Source organism: Oryzias latipes (genome assembly GCF_053564925.1).
Source record: "Oryzias latipes strain Hd-rR chromosome 1 unlocalized genomic scaffold, Olatipes_Hd-rR_3.1 chr1_Y".
In the NCBI taxonomy this organism is placed as follows: Eukaryota; Metazoa; Chordata; class Actinopteri; order Beloniformes; family Adrianichthyidae; genus Oryzias; species Oryzias latipes.
The window spans coordinates 10,629,959-10,649,693 of NW_027616335.1; the positions used below are offsets into that span (position 1 = coordinate 10,629,959).

At 41.4% G+C, this 19,735-nt stretch overlaps 3 protein-coding genes across 5 annotated transcripts; 1 reads left to right on the top strand and 2 right to left on the bottom strand.

Annotated features, from left to right (window-relative positions):
• Positions 1-21: 21 nt before the first annotated feature.
• Positions 22-10,128, bottom strand: LOC144990419 (ubiquitin-like modifier-activating enzyme 6). Of its 2 annotated transcripts, none has more exons than XM_078943622.1 (32): positions 10,034-10,128; positions 9,461-9,550; positions 9,250-9,344; positions 9,126-9,154; positions 8,929-9,023; positions 8,266-8,377; positions 7,797-7,877; positions 7,582-7,704; positions 7,293-7,416; positions 7,071-7,174; positions 6,914-6,976; positions 6,595-6,671; positions 6,430-6,496; positions 6,015-6,158; positions 5,482-5,628; positions 5,324-5,404; positions 5,166-5,243; positions 4,871-5,052; positions 4,500-4,605; positions 4,303-4,392; positions 4,151-4,231; positions 3,937-4,065; positions 3,795-3,846; positions 3,616-3,679; positions 3,464-3,533; positions 3,315-3,386; positions 3,111-3,234; positions 2,785-2,978; positions 2,553-2,680; positions 1,703-1,790; positions 1,505-1,599; positions 22-1,417 (listed from the first exon to the last, which is right to left on the bottom strand). In XM_078943622.1, exons 2-32 carry the CDS (start codon positions 9,499-9,501, stop codon positions 1,276-1,278), a joined length of 3,078 nt encoding a protein of 1,025 aa, XP_078799748.1. In that variant the 5' UTR covers positions 9,502-9,550; positions 10,034-10,128; the 3' UTR covers positions 22-1,275. The 2 variants fall into 2 exon arrangements, with proteins under 2 accessions (XP_078799748.1, XP_078799749.1); XM_078943623.1 differs by having other exon boundaries at positions 9,461-9,546; positions 10,034-10,119.
• A 641-nt stretch (positions 10,129-10,769) lies between these two features.
• grhprb (glyoxylate reductase/hydroxypyruvate reductase b) lies at positions 10,770-13,383 on the top strand. The gene is made up of 9 exons (XM_004065730.5): positions 10,770-11,256; positions 11,598-11,731; positions 11,824-11,896; positions 11,992-12,108; positions 12,197-12,285; positions 12,371-12,475; positions 12,624-12,759; positions 12,922-13,052; positions 13,129-13,383. The coding sequence occupies exons 1-9, from the start codon at positions 11,084-11,086 to the stop codon at positions 13,248-13,250; spliced, it is 1,080 nt and encodes a 359-aa protein (XP_004065778.1). The 5' UTR covers positions 10,770-11,083; the 3' UTR covers positions 13,251-13,383.
• LOC101168920 (zinc finger and BTB domain-containing protein 5-like) lies at positions 13,380-19,714 on the bottom strand. Of its 2 annotated transcripts, none has more exons than XM_011474775.3 (4): positions 19,415-19,714; positions 18,398-18,611; positions 17,498-18,328; positions 13,380-17,342 (listed from the first exon to the last, which is right to left on the bottom strand). In XM_011474775.3, the coding sequence occupies exons 2-4, from the start codon at positions 18,605-18,607 to the stop codon at positions 16,191-16,193; spliced, it is 2,193 nt and encodes a 730-aa protein (XP_011473077.1). In that variant the 5' UTR covers positions 18,608-18,611; positions 19,415-19,714; the 3' UTR covers positions 13,380-16,190. The 2 variants fall into 2 exon arrangements, with proteins under 2 accessions (XP_011473077.1, XP_011473070.1); XM_011474768.3 differs by having other exon boundaries at positions 18,398-18,614.
• Positions 19,715-19,735: the final 21 nt, after the last annotated feature.

Below are 19,735 nucleotides of genomic sequence, written 5' to 3' on the forward strand. Positions count from 1 at the left end.
ACTTTTTTTCCACCACGGATCTTTAAAATCAAGAGAAGTACAGAGTTTATTGATTTCATTCAAAACTCCATGAACATTTTGTCAAGACAGTAGAATACAGATTAGCTCAAAGACCCTTTTACAACATTGGAGTGGAATTTAAAGGACAATTGATTTGCCTGAATTGACACTATTCATTAACAACAAACCAGTACACCATGACAGAGGGCATCAACGCAGGCTCCATTTGAAAAAACAAAAAGAACAAATAAATAAATGTCACAGACATGAACTTATAAACAAATATGTCAAATAAACCACGAAGAACAGGGATTTAAAATAGAAAATGTTGGTGAAATAAATGTTCCCAGATGTTGGTACAAATGTTGCTTGCTGTCAAAATAAGGTTTTTTCTTGTGCGAAACAAATTAATAATGCACAACATCAAAATATGTCAAATGCAATTGTTACTCAAGTAAAAAAAAAAAACTGGGTAAGGCTAGCAGCTACTGATGGTCCTACTTATCAAAAACTTCATCCATCAGATGCATATTTTTAGGTGCAAAGTGATAAAACTGCTGCTTTTCTATAGAAATCTTAAAATGTTCAGGTGTTATCCATCGCCATTGACGTAGACTCGTCTTTTGTGAGGCAGTCAGAGCTTAAAGAACAATCATTAGAAGACACAATAATAACCAACATCTTTGGTGGTTTTGCCACTGCTTTAATGCTGAACCGTTCAAATACACAACAGCTGGGTTTGTTCCTTAACTGGAAAAATTCAGGGGAAAAAAAACAAAAATATGTGGTGACTGCCAACTATCGGTGTTTATTGTGTCAACAGCCCCGCTCACAGAGTCGTTTGGGCTCGAGCAGAATTTAAAATTAAAGTGAAAAATGGGCTGTGAGTGGGAGGATGTGAGCTTTCTGTAAACAGTTATATTTAGGCTTAGAGCCGCAAACAGAAAAAAAAAAAAAAAAAAAAGAAGTAAGGCATCGGCACAAGCGTTTCACCAGAGTGTAAAAAACAGAACGGGGAGAACATATGTACAAAAGGTACAACAGTAAGTGCTACTTGAGCAGCCTTTTGTGTTTCACTGGCTAGATGTGAGGCAAAAAGAACCTAAACCTTTCTCGCAGGGGTTGTGCTGGGGCTCAGAGCTCTGACCCGGTCCCACAACTTCCTGTGGGAAAACCCTTGGCCCTGGACTTGCATTCTTGGGGCATATCAGTTTATGTAAAAATTAAGGGGGGAATAAGGACACAGGAGGCTTGGAGATGACATCATGCAAGCGGTCAGGGCGCCTTCCCATCGGGGCTGAAGTAGTACCTGACAGGAGGACCTGGAAGATCCTCGTCTCCGTCTGCTTCCGGAGCAAAAGAGACGGTAAGGTCAACGTAGCGGCGGTCAACTGATGGCTTGATAAGCTTCTGCATCCTGTGAAAGTCCAAATAAACATGTATTTAGATAAAGCATCAAAATGATCAATAAAAGAAGGACACAAACTCAGACTAAAGCACTCACGTCAGTTTGAGCCTCTTTGAATGTCCGGGCATCACAGGCACATACAGCATCTTCACACCATGGACCACCATGGTAGGTTCAATCGTATACTTTTCCTGCAGGTATGTAAGAAAGTTGAGTTATTTGACTAATAAACAAGTCTGGCAAAACACAACAGTAGCCAAACCACTAAAGCTCCACAGTGAATGAACGTCTCACCCTGACTGCGTTCATGAAGTCAGACAGAGTGAAGTCCTCATGGCCAAATATGGTCCAACAATCCCAAATGGTGAAGGAGAGGTTGTTCCTGAAAAATGTCACACACTTGTCACTGCATGTAAAAAACGCAGGATGTGTGTATGTGAGAAGTAAGTCATGCAATTTACTTATGGCCCTCTTATGTAATGGCTCTGTATTATAACCCCCCCCCCCATCTCTAACATCCCACTCCCTCCCTCTCCTTTCCTTTTACATTTATTATAAATAAAGCTTAGCCTCAAATACAAAAACGGGGTTTATACAAATATACACTCAGTCTGTCTGAAAATCCATAAACCCCTATTGTAACAGTCAAATCTGTCCAACACAAGAGGCCTTAGCTCTGATCTGCTCGCCCAGCTGTTGGACAGGACAAGTTTAAAAAATAAAATAAATTAAAATAAAATGTGGGATATCACAAGATTAACATTAAAATACTTTGCTAGACAGCACATTTCCAGTAGGTACTGGTGATCAATTTGATTTGTTTCTAGATACACTTCTCCTTTAAAAAAAACGTTTTGTGTGCTTAATTAAAAGTAGCTTTTACTAAAATTAGTGATTAAAAATGAACTAAAGTGGAGCTTTCTGTAAAAAAAAAAGAAAAAAAATCAGGAAATCCTGTATCAAAAAGGTCAAAGTGCTTAAAGAAAGAGGAATTTATGGATTTGATGAATGGAAATTGAATTTTCTAAATGAAAACTGATTAAATACAATGTTTCTTAAACCCATCCCTAACTTTGAGTGCAGAGAATTTGTGCTAGGTGTATTTTAGTTACGTTTTGTAGGAAATACCTTTAAATACTCCTACCTGATGACCGTCCGTTTAACAGGAGCAGTCTCACTGAGCACCACGACTGGAATGGCCAAGTTGAAGAAACAGTTCTTGAAGGATTCAAACCCATAACCTCCAACAACCTTGACTAATTCCAGTGCAACCTTTGTAAAACAAAACAGCACAAAATGTAACTTCTATTTCTAAGTTGAAATCTTTTGAGTTTTTTGGAGAAAAACATTAAAGATAACCCAGTTCCTGATCTCACCAGTCCAGACACAGCAGCTGTTGCTGTGGCGATGGCGGGAATGATCTTTCCAGCGATGCGTTTAGTCTTCAGCCTGTCAGCCGGCTCTATGGAGTACATCCTGGCTCTGAGGGAGGACGCCGATGTGACAAAATCAATATGGCCGTTTCTGTCGTTGTCTTTTTCAAACTGGAGGGGGTTCATTCGTAACGACTCTGCAGGAGACGAGAACAAAAAAGGGTTTTTAAAAGCTGCAAGACAAGTCTGTGTGTTTAAGGCATTGTCAGGGTTTCGACATCAGCTTTAGATCTTAATTTGACTGGTCTGTTTCGGCTCTTTTTATATACCTGGTGTGACGCCGTCAGTAGAAATGGCCTCTTCCAGCTGTGCGATGGCTTCCCTCTCCTCTTCGCTGCTTAAAGGCATCTTCATCTGGTCGGGCTTCTTTGCAGTCTCATCGGTCACTATACTCTGTCAACAGCAGATTCCCAACCGTCAACATTTATAAAGCTGACAGAGTTACCAAAGACCAGATCAAGTAAGAATCTTACTTTCTCTAAGGGTCTGTACTCGGGGATCTTGACATCGGAGAGGATCTTTGACACGGCATCCTCGGAGAGATCCTTTCACAAGAAAGCCCAGTGAGTACAAGTGATCCTACCTTTGATTGACAGCAGAGACACGGGTGTCATAGGCCTACCTTTTCTGAGAAAGGGATGTTATAAATCTCAGCAAAAAGCCGGGCGGCGCTGACAATGAAAGTGAAGTGCCTGACGGGAACAGAACAGGGAGGTGTAAACCAAAAAGGAAGGGCAAAAACCGCACAAACTTCCAACTTCAGAAAACACTCACAAAGGGTCCTTTAGGTCAAACTCGGTTGGAGTTGGGGGTCTTTTTGGGGACTGCCAAAACAAACCTAGAGAGGCAGAAGAGAGCAGACACATTATCGCACAAAAAGCAATAATCTGATGTTTAAAGGCCTAATCCTATTAGGAATTTGGAAGTGATCAACAAAGAAAAAAAATACTTACTTCCATCTTTTAACCTTGTATCCAGAGGAAAGGAGTGCAACAGCTGTAGAGCCTAAAGAAACAAGAAACTGTGAGGCTTAACATCCAGTTGTGGCTTTCATTTTTCTTTAAATTTAAAGATTTAAATTTTAAGGTTGCTCACCTTTCTCTTAAAATACTTTTCAAATTTTAAACGGGCGATGATGACGCACTGTTCCCAGTGACTAGGCCTTCTGCTTAACAGCTTAACGACCTGGAAGGCCCCCTCCATACTTTCCCCCACCTGCATTCTCTGCACACACACAGTCAAATGAAATGTTTACAGCTGCTGTGTATTGAATGATTCCAAGCTATGTTTGTGTCTGGGGAGCTTTTACCTGCAGCACCGCTTCAGCTGAGACATGCGTCTGCCAGAAGGAGTTGTACATGGAGGGTTTGTGGAAAAAGGCACTCTCAAACTAGATCAAATGGAAAAATTATAAGTTAATTTAAGAAACAAAACACTTTGAGAAAAGTCAAAGGGTCACACCTTGTCTCGGGCCCACTGAATTGTGTGCTCTATAACAGAGGGAAAGGACTTGAGAGTGCAGAAGGGGATCTCCTCTTCGGGGGGGTCCCTCTGGGAGCCAAAGAGACAGATGTGTTGTAATAGAATAAAAAATAAATTTAAAAAAAAGAAAACATTTGGCCACACATATGACCAGAGACAGAGTTGGATGGACTCACATGGCTGTTGTAGGACTCTGTCAGGTATGGCACAATGATCTCGGTGTGTCCTTTTGTCCCCATGGTGCCAGAATCCAGGAGGGGTCTCTGATTGCACAAGCAGCGGCTGAAAACGACACGTTTTTCACATTTCACATGTATTTGTTTGTAGGATAAGCCCCTTGAGATGTGTCATCTCGTTTTCAAGATGAACAGGTTTAAACATGAACTAGCACGTTCATTTTACACAAGATATACTTTGGATAAAAACATCGAGTTCAAATGAAAAAGGAAAAAAAAAAAGACTGTTGCAAAAGAATCAAGAACCAAAGGCTAATTTGGAGGAACCCTTTTCAACTGTATTGTTGAAAAACTGCCTACTCCTCACACACCTGTCCACATATCTCCGTGCCTCCACGTTGTCCAGCGCAGTGACCACAACGTTCAGCGAAGAATAGAAGGAGTCGCTGTAGATGCTCTCGGTAGCCGGGCACACTTTGTTTAAGTGGGCATCTATCTGCAGCTCTGGGTTGATTTCACGCGTTGCTTCTGCTGCTGTGGTGCTCTTTGGTGTCTGAGTGCAGAGAGACGATTAAGAAATTAAATAAAAAAAGTATGATTATATGTTTGGAAGAGAATTCCATTGATTAAAAAAAAAAAAGGGCCGTAATCGAAAGATGTGCTTACCTGGATATGATGCGGTCTGAAGAGAAACTGCCTGTTAAGGTTGGACTTTTCTATCAGGTCTGGGTCTGTGATGCACACCTGTCAGGTGAAAAACAACAAATCATTTTAGAAATGTACACGCAATAAACAAATGTTTATTAATAAAACGATATGCTCACCTCTCCTAAGCTTTTAGCCAGGCCCACTCCAAGAAGAGCAAAATTTTTTAGCATCTCGCAACCTATGGCACCACAACCAACCTTCGAGGAGAAAATAATGGACGTTTTTATCTAGACATCAACAGTCTTTGGTAAGGTTAATACAGGCCGGCTCGTACCATGAAGACCCTGAGCTTGTGCAGTTCAAGCAACATTGATTCTCCGATGCACGCTCGTAATCCGTCATATCGATCGCCTCTGGGGAAGAACTCCTCAGCAGACAGGGACTGAAGAGGCCGGACTACCTCCAGAGCATCAAGATAAAACTAAACAGGAGAGAAGCGGTATTCAATTAAATCAAATCAACAGTGAAAAGTCAGACTCTGATCATCTTTTGATCTATTTTAAAGCTTTTCCAGTAGTCTTAATTATTGTTGTGCTGTTTTTAGCCAAAATCAAAGAACAAAAGCACATGTCCTGTTTTCTAGGACATCGTTTCTGCAGAGAGGCTGTAGTTTATTAGAAATTTGCCTACGAGTTGTGAGCGGGACTGTTGGCACGGAGTAAACCCACCCCAACTTCCCATCATCTGTCTGTTTATACCAGAGATGCCTGAATTTGGGCACCTCTGGTCTCATCGGAGCAGGTCTTTAAATATAAAAAAATAAATAAATAAAAGAAATCACAAAGAAGAACAATTTTAGTAACCTACCCATTGCTGCAGAGGCCCAAACTTTCCAGTGATGGCCTTTAAAACTTCCTGACTGGCTATTCCTCCAGCTGCTGCAGCTAGAGGTGGAAGAGTCCCTCTGGCTGTTTTAGACATGCAGCGCACCAACTCAGCGTTCACAGGAAGCTGTGGGGACAGAAAGAGGAGACTAAAACTTCAGCAAAAAATACATAAAAAAGCAGCAAGATTAAAGATGAGGAACAGTAGAGCTACCTTGTATAGATAAGTGGCAGAATAAAATCTGAAATAATGGTTATAAGAAAGGCAAAAATCTATTTGGCTAAATTTTAAATTTTTGTTCAACTTCATAGTGTTCTAAAAAAGGTGCAAGATAAATATGGATAAGGAACTCTCCGGGACACATTTGACTTTAAAGCTATAATTGGAAAACACTTACTTTGTTCTTATGAGTGACACTGACTTCCTCGGTTAGCTTTAGTAGAGCCTCGGCGTCCTCTAAACATCTGATGACATCAAAGCAAAACTGAGGAAACCTTCAAACAGCTCATTACAGTTTTTTTTTCCCAAATGAAAGCATAAAAAAATCTAGAAGTCTGATTACCCAATGTTGGGAAGTCTGCCGTGCTTTTCCTGGAAGGCATCTAGTGCCAGCATGGCTGCATGAATGTGTAACGGAGCCTGATGGGAGGATTTCAAACCACAGTGAGGTTTCCAGACAACTCAAAAATATGTCTCACACATGACAAACTCAAGGAATTTTGGGGCCTGATCAAACCCAACCACTCCAAGGTGAAAGTTGGTACACTGCTTGTGTTACCATGGTGATTTGTGTGGAGTAGCGAGGCAACCTCGTAAGGCTGCAAACCAGAATTAAGGCCAAACAACAAACCTGTCCACAACTGAGTTTTTGAAAAACTCACCTCTGGTTTACTGAGATCTGGAATTAGGACCTGAGGATCACACAGCTGCTGTTCTAATGTTTCCTAAAAAAAAAAAAGTAAAACATGTAAAGTCGTGTGCTCAAATGTAGTTATTTGAATATGTCTGCATTATTTTTTACATTTATTTTGTACTCACAAATTTGTAAATCTGAGGAGTTTTAACCATAACAAAGAAGCCTCCGTGTTCATATGGCTGGAAGTGCGACGTGTCTCCTATTTCAAAGCTATGGGAGGAAATGACTAATGCAGCAAACACATTCACACACCCAGAGAAACAGAAACAGGACAAATGTTACTTAGATTAGGTTACTTTTGTATTTGCATGTGGTGGCATTGATGTGCTGGATTAAAGACCCACCTGAAACCTGCCGTGTGGTGCCATTGAGCTCCACCATGCCATTGATTTCTCTAAAGATAACGCTCTGGCCCGTCTGCAGACCATGGGGTTGGTTGTCTATGCAAGTAACCACCCCAGAATTGTCCTGAAAAAAATATGGAAAAAAAAGAAGAAAAGGACAAGTTCAGCAACAAAACAAAAATATCAGGATAACTGATTAGATAACTTTATGTAAATTCCAAGAGGCATAAGCAGAGGAACAGGGAGGAGTCTTAATTTGAAGAACAGAATGTGAAAGTATTATGACTACCTGAGTGATACTTTGGATGAAAATCTCCTTGAGCTCCTCCCCTGTGGGATCCGAGACCTCAAACGCTTCTCCGAAATCACAAAAGACCCGGACACAGATTCCATAAGCGTCACTAGAGATAAACTAACACAGACATATTTTTTATTTTAAATAAACCGTTTTTGTTATAAGTAATATTGATCTTGGTAAAACCAGGGGAATGACTGTAAACTCACTCTTATGGGAGGCTGCTGGGAGTGGCAGAACTTATTTATTCTCTTCTGCAGGCTCAAGCTGGACTCTGTCAAAATCACACACTGCAGGGGAAAGCACAGCAGTCAGTATATAGTAATACCTTCAGGAATACAGGAATAATCTTGTCTTAAATTATGACAAAAATTTTCTTTCATAAAAGTTGACAGTACAATTTAATATAAAGCTGCCAATAGCACAAGAGCATTTGCAGATTTCTTGCTGATCTGACGTTTTTTCTGGAAAAATTCAACAAACTAGTCCAAGAACAGCATAACGTCTTCCAAATGTAGGTGGTGGACATGTGCTAGTAAACAGTAGCAAAAGAAAAAGCAGAAGAAGCCTCTGCCAGCTTGTCCAGTGTGAACACCCAAATGTGTGTTATAGAACCCAGGTTTAGGCGCCACACACGCTCGGTGTGAACATAACATAACATAAAATATGTCGACTTACCTGATACTTTTTGAGAAAACTCAGGTCAATGTTGTCATCCAGGGGACAGGAGGACATGTCAACATGAACATAAGGGTTCAACTCCCCAACACGAGGGCACACTGCTTCCACCCTGTAACAGGCAAAACAAGAGGCTGAGTATTGGTACACAAGACAAAATCCACAACAAAAGGACAGAAAAAAAAAGAAAAAACTTTTTCATAAGTAACGATAAGATCAAGTGGCTATTAACTAATTTTCAAGTTCTCTCATCTAGGCTTCTACGCATGTTATTTAGTAACAAATGAGTTGACAAAAGCCATGCATAGACCTGAGTTTTTGCTGCACCTAAAGTCCTACTCCGATCATCTTTTGATCTATTCAAAACGTGTTCCCAGATGTCTTTTAATTATGATCATGCTATTTTTTTTCTGGGACACAGTTTCTACAGGGCAGTAGTAGTTCATTTTAATAAATAACAAAAATATTCAGAAATGCAGTATAAAGCCTAATATTTTTTTATACATGCCCTCCATCATGAGAAAAATTGCCACAAAAACAAATTAAAAACACCAAAAACCTGATTTTTAATTGAAGTGGTTCTTTACAAACCAATTCATAATCACATATAGCAGTTAATCATCTTTAGAAACCAATGCTTGGACTTGCAGAATGCATTATTACCTCTTCCTCTGGTTCAATACGTCATCTCTACGGATGAAGAAGTTACACCCCAGATCCCAAGTCTCACACAGTTTCGTGTCATGGAGAGTAACCGTCTGTTTAAAAATAAAAAATATATATATAATAAAACCCCTTAACTAAAAAAAAAAAGACATGTTTGCTATTTTATTACAAGAAAAGTTTAAAAGCCCTCTTACCTTCACACCTGCCAGAGTTATATTCTTGGCTGTAAGAAGGAAATGATTGAGTATGATTTTTTTTTTTGAATCTATCAAAGATAAAGAGTTGTGGTGCAAACGTGTGTCCTCTTCTCTTGCTCACCTATCTCCACTCCCAGTGCTCCCATTCCACTAAGAAAGACAGAGGACTGGGCCATCTGCTGCATGGCACCGTCTCCAAGCACATATCTCTGGCGGCTATTAGGAAGCACATAAATAAAGATGTTAGCTACACTCACCAAGGAGACAGACAGCTGCACGTGGAGCTTCAGGTCATCAGAAGAAGAAAAAAGAACACCAAAAACTGCACTTGCCTGTAAAGTGAGTCGTCAATCTCCATCAAGTCTGCAGCCATGCTGGGAGGAAAAGGGCTGATTCAGCCGGTTTAAAGATAGCGACTCTACCTTAAGAAGAAGGTGCACGTAACAAATAGAAAGTTGATATCGAAGATGTGAGACACTTTAGTGTAAATAGATGCAATGTGGACCAACGCCCTATTTATTAAAAGTATAGCTTGGCGGCTAGCTGACATTTGATGGGAGGCAAGTTGTCAACAGTAACAGTTCACGGTTAGAACTCGTTACATAGGACTTGTTCTGATCAAATGTTACAACGACTACAAATTGTTTATAATGATCGCGCATGCTCGTTTCTAATCTCGAGAGGAAAAAGCAACGTTAGCCACAAGCTAGCCACGGATTTCACTTCTGCCCAGTTACCGGTAGCGAGGACAGCCACCGTAAACTCATTAAAAGTGGTGACACACATTTGTTAATATAATATGCAACTTTCCGGGTTGTTCAATCTTTTAGAGAGATCTCCAACTCAGCGAGGACAATGTAGGTTTTATTATTTATAGAGTTAAAAACTAAACCCAAACGACTTACGTTAATAGCTGACAGTATGCGCGACGGTCCTCGGCGAATGAATGGCTGTGAGTGGTTGAAAATTTGAAGTGGTTCCGGGTTACAGTAATCACGTGATAGCAGTCATCCAATCATGTCGTGGTGATTAAAATGAGTATTACAGTACATAAACTAATACTAATAATAACAATAATAAACTAAATCTGCATATTTTTTTTAGCAGAACGGCATCATCTTAAAAAACCCTATTGGTATTAATACGTACCATTACATTGTGTTTGATCATATTGTTTTTCCAGCTATTTCCACCATCTGTACTAAATTATCTAAACAACCCGGAGGAGATTGTTCATCTTTGCAGTCAAATAGAGGATGACAGGCAAAAACAACCTGTCTTTTTTCAGATTCAGAGCTGCAAAGACAATATTGATGCACACATGCTCTATTCAGTCAGTCTATCAATCTTTTTGATGGTATACTGTATCTTTTTTGTGTTGTTTATTTGTGTATTTATGTGCTTTGTAGGATATATCAATTTTGTCCCTTTTTATTTAATTTTTATGTACTGATTTTTATCAAAAACCCTTTCTTTTTTGTATGATCATTTGCACTTTGACCTGATTTGACTTGGGTAAAGAATGAGGGTTTGATGAACTGGAGAAGCTGGAGAAATAGAACAGAACATGTTTGGGTGCTGTACTGTTTAGAGAAGCAAAGGTCAACAGTTTGGTGAAACATTTACATCCGTTCAACTCCTGTTGCTCTACAAGACAACGATGACGAACACACAATAGTAACTGTTACTTCAAGTTTTGAATGCATTCTTGTTTGCATATAATTCAGTCTAAAAGGCCTCTTTCCTATTTTACCCTAAACAAGAAAAAGCCCTGACTTGCATTTGTCAGAAAACTATTTTTCAACCCTGGGCACCTTAGTCTGAGAGGCACCCTCCCTTTCAGCATATTGGTCAAACTCCCACAGGAGCCCCCCACCCCCCTGAGCTGCAGCCAAAACTAAGTCTGAAACAGACTGAACTGCGTTCATCTTCCAAAGGCTTGCTCTTCTTTGGCAATGTGGGGCAGTCGCATGGCACTACGTCGGCTCCAGAAAATCGCTGTTGCTCCCCTGAGCATCAAAGAAGGCGTACCAAGTAACGTCCAGAGAGAAATGTCCACCCTCCAGCGGGTGTATGTGACCCGACAGATCCCGCCTGAGGGACTGAAGATCCTCAAAGAATCAGGACAGTAAGTTAGAAAAATATGTCTTTCTGAAATGTCTTTCATGCTGCTCACTGATATTGAAGCACTTTCAACAAATTTGTTTTGTAAAGATCCCCATTTTTAGAGGAAAACTTTTAATGTTTGCATTTGAAATTGTAAGATTGCAAATTCCATAACCTCTTTAATATATCTATATCTTAAATTTCCAAATATTTAAAATAGAAATTTTGATGGTACATAGAACAATGAGGCCTCCGTGTTTTTGAGTTTGTTCATTTCAACCCATTATGCACTTCTGACCTCTGCGGCTGATGACGACATATTGGGGTTGCTTCAGATCTGTGGTTTCATGTTTTGCCCTATAGGGTGCAGTTTGAGCTGTGGGGCTCAGACGACGTTCCTGTACCAAGGGCGGAGCTGCTGAAAAAGGTCAAAGGTGTTGATGGTCTGCTCTGCGTGCTGACAGAAAAGATTGATGCTGAACTGTTGGATTCTGCAGGTCTGTTTTTATTTTATTTTATTTATATTTTAATATATTAAAATAGACTTTTTGGTGCAAGATCATGAAAGTTTGCAAATCTGTCCCTGCAGGTCCAAATCTAAAGGTTCTCAGTACCATGTCAGTGGGTTTTGATCATCTGTCTTTAGATGAGCTGAAGAAAAGGTGACCTTTCTCTTCGCAGCAGAAAACATGAAATGAAAACATCTGACAGCATGGATTTGCATTTTTCCACATAACATTTCTGCATTTTCCTGCAGAGGAATCCGTGTAGGTTACACCCCTGAAGTTCTAACTGATGCAGTTGCTGAGCTGACTGTGGCTCTGCTGCTGACGACCTCTAGGAGACTCATAGAGGCCACACATGAAGCCAAGACGTAATGGTTTTATTCTAAAAACAAGTTCCTAACTCACAGAATTTACAAAAATTTGATTGCATTTATTACATCCTTTTGCCTGTGACAGTGGTGGCTGGGGCACATGGAGAACTCTCTGGCTGTGTGGACATGAACTGGCCAACAGCACTGTAGGTATCCTGGGTTTGGGAAGGATTGGTAAGTGTGAGACTTACACATTAGACAATGGAGTAGTGGTTATTTCTGGATATTTTACGTTTTCTGTGCGTGCATACGTCTCTAGGTGTAGCTATCGCAGAGCGCCTGGCACCCTTTAAAGTAAAAAAGTTCATCTACACAGACGTGGCTCCCAGGCCCGAACTGGCCAGAGCCATCAACGCAGAATACGGTAAGATTTATGATTCCCCATTGTTATGCTTTCATTTATGAAAATGACAGCTTCGCACAGAGGAGAAAAAGAGAATAAAGGCTGCAGAGACTGTAACTCGTCATTCGGACCAAAGTCAGATCTTCATGTAGCATCTCTTTTGTTTTAGTCTCGTTTGATGAACTGGCAAAGCAGTCGGATTTCCTGGCCGTGTGCTGTGCTTTAACACCAGAGACTAAGGAGATCTGCAACAAAGAACTTTTCTCCAAGATGAAAAACACCTCCATTTTTATCAACACAAGCAGGTGCGCCACCCTCAAACACGACATCATCTCTAATATTCACATGTATATATTATTATCCTATTAGCAAGTAAATATGGTAGGAAAGGATGTGGCCTAATTATTTTAATTTGAAAAGATCTCATGGTTTCTGATGGCTTCTCCTCGCCTTTTTTGCTGTCTCAGAGGTGGAGTCGTGAACCAGGAGGATCTGTATGAGGCTTTGGCAGCTGGTCAGATAGCAGGAGCTGGTCTGGATGTCACCGTCCCAGAGCCTCTGCCCACTAACCATCCACTGTTTACCCTCAAAAACTGCGGTGGGTCTATCTTGGTTTGAATGATTCAACATGCTTTGTTTCTCTGATATTAATTTGTATTTTCTTGTACCTACAGTGATTCTTCCACATATTGCTAGTGCATCCTACACAACCCGGAACGCCATGTCTGCCCTTGCAGCCAACAACCTCCTCTTGGGCCTGCGAGGCGAGCCAATGATCAAGGAGCTCAAGCTGTAGGGGGCCACGCTCATCAATTAATGAATTCTTCTGGAAAAATGGTTTATCTTTGGGGTTTGATTGGGATTCTAGGAGCTGCAATGGGTGTTTGATTTGTTCTGTCGTGATATAGATAAAAAAAAAAACTACTGTTGTGAATTTGTTTTATTCAGCCTATCAACAACTGAAACAACAAGAGTACTTTACAATCTTCAGAGCCTTCAACAGTACACATAGACCATCGTATGGTTACACAATGGAAATCATGTAGTTTTGGCATAAAAACAAAAGGTTTGCTTGTGAAGCTGGTAGAAATAAGGCAGAATCAATTTAAGCATTTATTTGAGTTAGCATGCAAGGCTGCTGTCTTTTTTTAAAGGGTTCTCTTTACCAAGATTTATGAATGAAAGTCTTTAAAAGTTCCTCTCAGATAAAAAATAATTTTAGAGCCTCACCTATGTAGACTGTATTTCTCTCTGCAAGTCAAGTATGCTATTTACGCTCAATGAAACCCAGAAACCAAGTGGTAGCAAATTTCAAAATAAGAGCAGAATCCTGTTTTTTTCTTCTTCTTCTAAATAAGACATTTACTGCACAGAAACAGTGTGATGACTTCACTTATGGCAGATGTTAGAATACATCAAACAGTTACAGAAAGGCAAACATGTAATAAGGACTTTTTTCTCATTCAGCTTCACTGAAAGACAATGCTGCATGAGCAATGCTCTCAGATGAACTGTTGATCAGGGAAGTTGCTTTTATTTACAGCAAACAGGCGGATCAGTCCATGTAGTTATTAATAAAATGCAACTTTTGATAACCTTTTTGCATAACACTATTCATTATAAGTTCTCACTTGAAGTATGAAAAATCCTGCTACATATACACCAGTCTTCTATATAAATAAAGTAAAAATTAAAAGAAAATAAATTGTACAAAAAAAGTGTAAAAGTTTTCAAATTTGAGTGTGATACATATATTATCACTATCTCCTCTGATATAGAGAGGACGCTCTGCAGCATTGATTGTCCACGAAGGGGGAGTGGCTTTTATACATAAATCGCATTTAGACAAGGCAGAAACCTGCTCCCTTAAGATCTACCATTCTGCCTGTTTTCCTGCTCTCCCTGCTGCTGCTGATTACCGGGATCAGCTGCATCGGCTCAATCCAAAGGAGGAAACATCCAAGTCAACAGGTAGGGTGGTGGATCTTTGGATGGGTTGTTCTGTGTACTTGGAAGTAAAAAAGATAAAAAAAAGTGACTGACCAGGAAAGCACAAGATTTATGATTGGAAAATGTTTTCCCACCAACTAAACTACCTTGTTAGCAAAAAATTAAAAATAGAGCACCTGTGACCAAAGGACTTTTTGGTTTTATAAGGTCACGACTTGTTTTAAAAATCATCACATAATTACAGAACGCCCAATTTTTTTTTATCTGAAAAAAAATGTATACATTACACACCAAACTAAGACATGCAAAAGTGTATTTACAGATGATTTTTGCTTTCAAACTCACATTACAGCAGCAAAACTGCTTTAGTTTCTTTTTTTAATAGAACTCCAAAGCTCTCTTGATTTATTTATTGGGACTTTTTTGTGAAGAACATTTGTAAGGTGGAACGTGGAGAAATTTGAGAAAGTTTTCCCTAAAAACGTGTGACAGAAACTACGGGACTTTTAAAGAAAACAAGAGCATTGTTGATGTGTTTCCATGAGGCCCCATCAGTACAACTGGAACATTTTCAGTAACATTTGACGACTTAAGACTCAAGTGGGGATGAGGGTGCCATGGTAAAGGTTTTTAAAAACCTGCAGACAACCTTTACCTATGTCTGAAAAAAAAAACTTCACGTGTAACTTTGCTCCCGACATAAAAAATTCTAATTCTTAGGGTTATTAGCCAAGTTTAGACAGTACAATGACAAACATGAAGCCCATAGATTACCTGATGGTTAAACATTTCAGTTCAGGAGATTTCTAACCATTGAGAACAAAACCATATGTTATTAGTTTTCTAATAAATACCTGACAACGAATCAAAATGACTTTCCCACCATCTTTATAAAAGTAAGTGCGCTGAAAAAGGCACATGGAGTATGCAGAGGAAGTACATGCTTTACAAATGCATACATCACTTTAACAAAATGTACTATAGAAACCATATCCAGTAATCCAACAGGAGATTTGACCTAATCTTAGTACTTTTTAGTCCAACTGAGGGGTTTGCAACCTTCAACACTGAAGGAGCCACAAAGTCTGACTTCCCCCTTTAGAACAATAAAACTCAGATTTGTATTTATGTTATTGTTGCTATTATTTATGATAAATATAAATTAACTATAGTTATTTTGGCATAAATAAAACGAAAATAAAATTGCTTTTATTTTAGTTTATACCTTTTGACAGAGGTTCCCATGACTTCCTTTCAAAATAAGACCTGGTGTCGCCGTAAGGTCATCTCAATGCAGTAGTAGTAGTATAGTGAAATGTCAGCAGTGAGTTAAAAAAACAGTCTGTTTTACCATTTGTTAACAATAGTTAAGTGACTGTAACCGAATCTATAAGGGCCACTTAAAATCCTTGAATTTGTTCCAAACTAGAAAATCTGTCTTAGCTCTGGCCGTGCTTCCAGCAGATACACAAAAATCTGTTCAAATGTTTTACTTTCTCTTGTTATGTGTACTGTCCTTCAACTGTGAATGAGCTGAATTTATAATATAGTTTGAGTTAGTTTATTTACTTTACTGCTTACTAAATTTTTCCATTTACAGTAACTTCTTAAAATTAGAATCTTTTTACCCAGAGAGCCACATCGGAGGGCTCCAAGAGCAGCATGTGGCTCTGCAGCTGCAGGTTGCAGACCCCTGGTCTAACCCAAACAATAACATGTTTAAATAGTAGGAAGAGAAGGAGACTGAGATTAGGATTTCAGTGTGTTCTTCGGTTCCTCTTGGGCTCTACAGCAGGGAGTTGGACATGTTCATGTTCTGCCAGCGCAGACACGTGGTCTTGGAATGCTTGTACAGGTGGGATGACTGACTGAAGCGTTTGCCACACTTGAGGCACGCGTAGGGCTTTTCCCCCGTGTGAACGCGAATGTGTTTCTTGCAGTCGGTCAGGGTGAGGAAGGTTTTGCAGCAGATCTTGCAGGCGTACTTTCGAGCCCCTTCCACGACCAAGACGTTGTGCTCCGAAAGGGCCTTCTTGCACTTTGACAGGACATCTGCTGAAGCCCGGGTCAGCTGAGGCGGGAGGGAGGTGGGCCGGCCGCCGTTCATCTCATAACCCCCACTCTCGTTCAGAAGCAGAGGACTTGTTAGGTTGGAGGAAGGTGACGCCGGGTCTTGGACTCTTCCTTCACCTCCTATGCCAGAGTTCATTTTAGGAGCAATACGTCTGTAGCTTGGATAACTCAGGGTGGAAGCGGAAGCACTTCCCATCCCTCTTGAGGGTCGCCCCAGGGAGTGAAGTCCTAAACTGGAGCGCTGGAAGTCCAGAGCAAAAGGATCCACTCCTCCACGTCCAGCACTCCCACTGCTCCCTCTGAGGCCTCCTAAGTTCTCATAAGGAGGCTGCAGGAATAGAGAATCTGGCTGCAGGTTGTCTCCAAAGCCGTTTCTGCTCTCGCCACTTAGCGTGCCCGACTGAATAAGAGAGGACGACGCGGAGGAAGACGGCCCAGCAGCGTCGTGTCTCATCAGGAAGCGATGAGCAACTGCCTCCCCGGTGGTTGTGTTAGGAAGGTCATCCTCTCCAGAAACCAACCCTGACCCACCTCTCCCGAAGTCTTTAGAGCTGAGAAAGTTCGAGATATTAAAATTAGAACTGCTACTCAGCCCATTGTTACTGCCAAACCCCCCCGTGACACCCATTCCTCCTCCCATGCTGCCCTTGAGGAGGAGCTGGGAACTGGAATGGAGCAGAGACTCGGAGCTGGGCTGGGGGTCGGAGGTGAAGCTGCGGTCGCTGCCCTCTGGGCTCAGCTCCACCTTCTCCTCTTCCTCCTGGCAGCCGGGCTCTGCCGGGTCGCTGCCTTCAGCCTGGGACGTCACATCGCTGTTTTCGTCTACAGGCTCAGGTGAGCTGAGAACCTCTCGCTTGACCACCACCTGACAAAAAAAATTAAAAAATGTTTCCACTGTGATGAAAGTTGAGCTGTTTACCGAAGGAAAAAAACGAATATTATGTAGAAACATTAAAATCCCCCCCAAAAAGGAAAAACTGGAAACTAATAAGAAAAAAACTTTATGTGCATCCTTTTTACCTTCCGCTCTTCATCTTCCCCCTGCTCTTCCTCGTTCCCTGACTTTATTTTTACAGTGGCTCTGCTGGCCTGCTGATCCTGGTCACCCATGTCCTCTTCCTTGTTTACTCCTCCTGGAATCCTCACCGAGTTCTCCCCTTCAGAGCGTCCACTGTCTGACTGACTCGGCATCTGAGGGTCATCTTGAGCCACAGCTACAAACCCTGTGATGCCGGCGCCTAGCTTAGAATCATCCCCCGGTTTGTGGGAGTCCGGCGAATGAAGCGCTGCTTCATCCTGATCTGCATTTTCGCCGTCTTCCTCCAACAAACCTAGGTTGGCGCCCCCTGAGGTCCGCTGCCTTTGTCTGGGTCTCTCCTCTGAAATTGTCAGCGCTAGAGACGGCTTTCGTTTGTGGAATCGACGGACTGGGAATGAGGCCCGCTGGTCGACCGCTCTGTTGCTCACGCCGCCTTCCTCCATTCCTCCTAAAGCGGAGCTCACCAAGCTGAGCCCCAGCTGCTGCAGCAAGAAGGAGCGCTGCACCTTCGACGTGGCAGCGTTTCCTGTGAGGCTTGTGTTACCCGCTGAAGCTGGGTTCCCTCCCAAGTCCGCCTGCTGCTGCCTGTGCCTTTGCTGCTCCTGTTGAGAGTGGTGATGGGCCGGCCTCTCAGAGGAGGGCGACACAGGCAGTGTGCGTGTGGTTAGGTAGTGCTTGCAGGCTTTTACGACATTGTTGAGGTGCAAATGTGAGGCGGCGAGGAGGATATCCATGACGTTACTCTCCCCCAGCATCAGCGTCGACGTGTACATCATGTCCACCAGGGCAGCAAATGCCTCAGCCGTGACCACCTGCAAACAGGCAGTTTGTTATCATGATATTAACTCACAGCAGAGCCAGTGCTCGCTTCAGGTCCAAACCTCGCTGTCCAGCTGGATCATATTCATGCTAGCATCTCCCTCGGCGACGGTGAAGAGCGCTCTGAAGTGGGTGCTGCAGGCTGCAAGAACCGAGCGGTGGGCTTTGAAGTGTCGGCTGCCCACCACTATGATGCAGTCGCACAGCTGACCGTGCAGCCGCTGATAGTTCAGCTGCTGGAATATCTGCTCAAAGTGTCCCGGGAAGTCCATGGCTCTGCTGACAAATCAGTCCAAAGGAGGAGGAGAAGGAGACAAAAGTGAGAAGGACGTGGACATCAATGATTTCACAGGGGGCTGCCCAACAGATCTACCACCTTGACTGTTTCCCAGCTCTCCCTGCTCCCTGGATCATCAGGTGTGTTTAGCCACTCAGAATGTGAAGTTACTCAGAATGTGAAGTTAAGTTAATCAACAAGACAACAAGTCTTAGAAACATTCTGGCTTTTTGGGCTGACTTCAATATGTCATTATCAGTGCAAAACACACACATTTGACTTCCTTTTGACTATTTAACATAGACATAACTAAGGAAAGAATTTGAAGGTCAGTAGATTGGGGGTTTAAATCCAAGACTACACAGTCAAAAGTGTCCTTGGGCGAAACACTTAACCTCACGTTGCCTTGGATTGTAATAAACTAGTGAGTCACTTTGGTTAAAAGCGTTTCCAAAGACTCAACATATAACACACACAAAAGAAGGAAATTTAAGTAAGCTAGCTAATTTTTTTTTCAGAATAATTGATTTAATTTTATAGAATTCTGTGGCCTAAAATAGAATTCAATATCTTACTATGCGATAACCGTGTTGTAACATTTATTACATTCAAAAACTTTGGGTAATTAGTCGTTTTAAATTCCCCAAACTTTATATTTTTTTATCGCAACTTGATAGAGAATTCGGTTACTGCAAAACAGACCTTAAAGAATAGCTTGCAAGTTTAAACTGGACAATCATGTGGGTTATAAACAATAAATAACATATACTAGATTTTAAAAATGTCAAATAGCACAAATTACCTTTAAGTCTTCCAAAAAGTGTGTCCCCGAAGGAAAAAAATTGAGAAAATATTCAGGGAAAAAAAGTGAAGAGGCTAGTAGTGAGTCTCGTTAGCAGCCGCGCGGCTAGCCAACTCCTTCTAGCTATATAGCAGCACCAGCGGGTGCATTAGGTCTCCCCAAAAGATCGTCTCCGCCGACACCCTTTCCCCCACAAAATGTCCCCTCAAGTGCAGCTACCTATGGCTAACCCTTCCATTGCGGTGTTCATAACATCTCCTCTAAGCCACTTCCTCGTAGTTCTCCAATACAGTCTGAACGGCGTAGTAGTTCAACTGTCGA

What these genes read in the sequence shown, in the direction of transcription:
- LOC144990419 (XM_078943622.1), bottom strand. Translation starts at nt 9,501, where the DNA reads ATGGCTGCAGACTTGATGGAGATTGACGACTCACTTTACAG. An exon ending in CCCAGCAGCCTCCCATAAGA is followed by an intron (nt 7,705 to 7,796) that starts GTGAGTTTACAG and finishes TGTCTGTGTTAG; the next exon opens with TTTATCTCTAGTGACGCTTA. An exon ending in ACAAGCTCAGGGTCTTCATG is followed by an intron (nt 5,405 to 5,481) that starts GTACGAGCCGGC and finishes TTCTCCTCGAAG; the next exon opens with GTTGGTTGTGGTGCCATAGG.
- grhprb (XM_004065730.5), top strand. Translation starts at nt 11,084, where the DNA reads ATGTGGGGCAGTCGCATGGCACTACGTCGGCTCCAGAAAATCGCTGTT. An exon ending in CCTGGGTTTGGGAAGGATTG is followed by an intron (nt 12,286 to 12,370) that starts GTAAGTGTGAGA and finishes ATACGTCTCTAG; the next exon opens with GTGTAGCTATCGCAGAGCGC. An exon ending in GTTTACCCTCAAAAACTGCG is followed by an intron (nt 13,053 to 13,128) that starts GTGGGTCTATCT and finishes TTGTACCTACAG; the next exon opens with TGATTCTTCCACATATTGCT.
- LOC101168920 (XM_011474775.3), bottom strand. Translation starts at nt 18,607, where the DNA reads ATGGACTTCCCGGGACACTTTGAGCAGATATTCCAGCAGCTGAACTAT. An exon ending in TGATCCAGCTGGACAGCGAG is followed by an intron (nt 18,329 to 18,397) that starts GTTTGGACCTGA and finishes GCCTGTTTGCAG; the next exon opens with GTGGTCACGGCTGAGGCATT. An exon ending in GGGAAGATGAAGAGCGGAAG is followed by an intron (nt 17,343 to 17,497) that starts GTAAAAAGGATG and finishes TTTTTTTGTCAG; the next exon opens with GTGGTGGTCAAGCGAGAGGT.